At 40.2% G+C, this 4,199-nt stretch overlaps 1 protein-coding gene across 1 annotated transcript; it reads right to left on the bottom strand.

Moving 5' to 3' along the window:
• Positions 1–471: 471 nt before the first annotated feature.
• Positions 472–2,501, bottom strand: BCL2A1 (BCL2 related protein A1; the record flags this gene model as incomplete). Its single annotated transcript, XM_084293412.1, has 2 exons — positions 472–576; positions 2,082–2,501. 2 exons carry the CDS (start codon positions 2,499–2,501, stop codon positions 472–474), a joined length of 525 nt encoding a protein of 174 aa, XP_084149538.1.
• Between the last annotated feature and the right edge of the window lie 1,698 nt (positions 2,502–4,199).

Below are 4,199 nucleotides of genomic sequence, written 5' to 3'. Positions count from 1 at the left end.
GAATCCCCTCCTTTTACTTATACAAATGTTGCAATAAAAATGCATTACAATAGTATTCATTTACAAAACAAATGAGATTAAAGTTTGTTTCCTAACCCATTGGATTGTATTTGAGAAAAACAATGTCCTTTCATGGAGGTGCAACAGAGATTCCAAGAACTGTCTGGATGCGGGGGACGATCTCTCTCTCTCGAAGCAGTCCTGCCTGGAAAGGTTGGCTTGCATTGCAGCATGTTGCTGTGTCAATTCCTCTCCAGAGGGGTCTTTTCTTTAGGTTTGTCAATTAGGAGAGCATGTTAAACTTTGCATTTAGTCAAAATAAATACAAATAAATTACAAAAACAAACAAACAAACAAACAAAAAAAAAAAACAGAGTAAAATTATTTTCTAGTTGATACTGCTTGGAGGAAAGCTTAGCAATGAAGCTTGTGGCAATATCTAAATTGTGCGTGAATGGCAGGTCCATTATTTCAGTAGTACTCTCTGAACAAGGAAAAAACAGCCACGAATAAGTCTGTAATTTTGGAGAAAGACAGTAGTGATCTTCTTTCAAACTTTGTTAGGAAGCCATTTTCCTGTGGAAAAGAATGTGCACAGTTAGGGACAGTTTAGGAGCAACATGTATAGGGAAAATGTACCACATTGTGCTAGTATCAGATTAACAAAGTGCTACACCATTGTGCATAGAGAGGCAGCTCTTTGGAGCTCTACCTGAAAAAGATGAATAGGGCTTTAAAATGAGTAGGTGAAAATAGCTGCACCTTGCTCAATGTTTGTTTTATCTCCAAGTCAAGACCATGCCCTCCCTGTATAAATACAAAATGAACGTGAATTATATCATCTGAGCCCACATCTTAAAGGAAGACACAAGTACCGTGTTTCTGATATAATAATATGATTATAAATATCTTCCTTCAAGCCTCCTTCTTCTACTATGATGGGCCACATGTTATGACAGAAAGCTGCCTAGAGTTGATACTTCTCTAAAATAAAAATCACTCTATTTGCAAGAGATGAAGAAAGAAACCTCTACAATAAATCTCATCAAGGGTCCGTGACTCATTATCACCTTTTTTTACTGTTACCAGCCAGAGAAGGATCAAAACAAGCAAAAGGAGAATAAAGGAAAAGAAAAGCACTAGAAGACAACTGAGGGAAAAAAAAAAAAAAAAAAAAAGTAATAGCAAATAGGAAATGTAAGAGAAGTGGGATTAGAAAGGGATGGAAAGAGAAAGTAACATTTACAAATAGGTAAAGAAAAAAAAAGTACCAGGGAAATAACTAACTCTGATGTCACCGTTACTCAGCTTCCCCTAACTGCAATAGAAAAAGGTATTGGTGGGATGAAACTATGCAAAGCAAAAGGGACCTCCCCTCCACTAGCAGAAGGGAAATTCAGCAGCTTGACAAAGTAATCCACATATTGACAAATGCTTTTCTCAGCTTTGGCCATTGATATATGGAACTTCTAGGATTATCTCGGCCCAAGCAAACAGAAGAGATTTGTCTCCAGTTGTTCTTACCTCTAGATGTCTTTAAGTCAACTGATTTGGGGGATTAAATAATGGCTTCATGAAATCCACAGCAGAAGTACTGACTTAACTGTGAGGATGAGACCCTTACCTTGAACTTCAGTATTTTTGGACCAACTCCTCTATGAAAGCGTAATTGCTACACTAACTGTAGGATGCATTCAGTTTTAGATTTAATAATGGGAAGCTCTGATAGAATGCCTTGTTTAACCTGCTTGGAGCAGGAGGTTGCACTAGATGATTTCCTAATGTCTCTCTAAACCTGAATTATCGTACAATCCTATGATTAACTCTAGGGTTTTGACTATTAACAGGAAGTGCCTTTTTCAAAAGAAAGATGTCTTTTAGCGTTTTCCCTTTTAAAGCAGAAGCAAAGCTTTCTCTGTAAGTCTCAAGCAGACGTTACAGACATCATAAACTAAGCCACCACTTAAAGCCCTTAATATAATGTTTTTGAAAGTGTATGTAACAAAAATTTCCCTTAATTAAGAAAAATCTCTGACTCTATATTTTGGGGAAAAATTAGAAGATTCTGAACTGAAACTTACCCAGCCACCATTTGCATCTATCCATTCGGCTTTGTTGTTTATGATGTACTCTGTGATAAAATAAGAGATCTGCTCCTTCTTCTCTCCAGTGAGCTGAACTCCATGTTCTTGAAGCTTCTTAGTGAGAAGACCCCCAAAAGTAAATATGGTCGTAATTCTTCCCCAGTTAGTATTTCCATCAGCAAATTTTTCATCCATGACACCATTGAAAATTCTCTTGGCAACATCTACAGAAGTAATATCAATCCTGTCCAGGAAGGGTCTGAGAGCCTCCTCTGTTTGATCTTGCAGCGAAGATGCAATGTTTCGCAAGACATGAGCAACTCTGGTTTGTGCTGGTCCAAGATGTGATTCCTGAAGCACATATTGCAGATAATCTTGAGCTAAATAATAAACGTAATAGAACTCAGCAGTTTCCATTTAGTATGAAGCTCAGAGAGCAGTGCACCGCTCTTAATCAGGGTCAATAATGAGCAGCCACAAGACATGCACACAGCTTTGTATCTTCGGTTTTAGATGGAATTTTTTTTATTTTACCACGGAAGTTCCTGTAAAAGTGTAGTCAATTATTGTGTGGGTTGTGGAATATGTCAAAGCGGAAGTGAAAGAAAAAAAAGTCTGCTCGGGGGAGAAAACAAATCTTGAGTGATTTATTATTTTTATAAATAGTATGATTCTACAACTAAAAACACCACTTACCACATTTCTTAAGCAGTGTAAATTGTCAATTCCTAGGGACTTTTGCTATGTAACACTTGCAAAGATCTGGCATTTAAGAGAGGTGTTTGCTAGCAAAGGTTAAGCATTTAGCTGAAAAAAGGAAAAAAAAAAAGCCTGAAAAGCTGCATTGCTGTAGGAACTTGCAGGCTGCTCTAATCCCCAACTTCCCCCACCTCAATCTTCAGAGCCAGTGGCTAAAGCTGCAATCTGTATTGCAGGTTTACGGGTTACCTCTTCTTCCCAAATTTTGGAAGAAACTGGTGGGAGTTTCCAACAGTATGGAAAAATGGATAAACCTTTTTTCATCATGCAGGGAGATTTATATAACGGCTAGAAGCGGGAACACAACAGTGGTGCATGTATGGATGGGAAAAGGGGAAAGCCAGCTTTGTAGCATTATTCCCTGGTCCGAAGTTTCCCACACTCTCCCTGTGTGTGCGCTTCAAGGTCCTTCTTTGAAGATTTGAGTGAATGGCTTCAAGGATTTCCTTCCCCCACAGGGAGTTCTGGTGTGAAAAACAATATTAGTATAAAAGACAATGCTAATGCAGTCAGCATGTCAGAACACGAGGCTGAAAATATGGGGCCAAGCTAGTGGTGTGTAATACCATATGATTCTTTCGTGACAGATAACAAAAAAGCATCACGATGCCTACAATGGCTGCTCTGCGATTCAAATTTCTGGTCAAGCAGTTGTTTTCGGGGAGAAGAGGCAGAGGTCTCCAGCCCTCCCTTTTCCTGACAAATCCACTTGTCCTGAAGCAACCTGATCTTGCTGGAGCATCAGGCAAATCTCAAACTGCAACACGACCATGCTGTCAGTGTATTGCTAGCCCTACTTAGCCCCCTCAAATTGCATATGCTGCTGCTCTGACATCAGAGTTTTGCAGAAACCCATTAATTACAGAAGCGTACTTTCCACTTCCTTCACAGGGTTTTTCTTCCGTATGAGGTGAACCAGGTTCGGAGTGACACAGTCATCTTCCACACACAGCGGGGTTCGAAACCTCAAGGTATCACCAGCGTAGCACAGACATCAATCCCTTTAGTTAGTGGGAAACTCCATTACCATTTGCCTCGCTTTCTGTTGGAAGCCAAGAAGGAGGTGGCTGGTGCCACGTTCACCCTTGGGCGAGAATGAATTTAGGAGGGTGGTATGAGCTGGAAGAGCTCATGTTTTAGATGCTCCCCCCAGGGCAGGATGAAATTCTAGGGCTGGGAATGGGCTGGGGTGGGAAGCTAGCTCTCCCCTCCACATGCACGCCTTCTTACCGAAGCTCATTTTGGAAGTTCAGAGGTGTCCTCTATCCAATACCTGCAGCTGCTGCTCTGGCAGAGCTATTAGGCTGTCTTTGCCTTTGTTATGTTCAGTGATTTCAGCAAACTGCCAACATTTTT

This window comes from Netta rufina, assembly GCF_964035555.1.
Source record: "Netta rufina genome assembly, chromosome: 11".
In the NCBI taxonomy this organism is placed as follows: Eukaryota; Metazoa; Chordata; class Aves; order Anseriformes; family Anatidae; genus Netta; species Netta rufina.
Note: the sequence above shows the minus strand (reverse complement) of the source record. Positions and strands in the feature narration are given on the sequence as shown.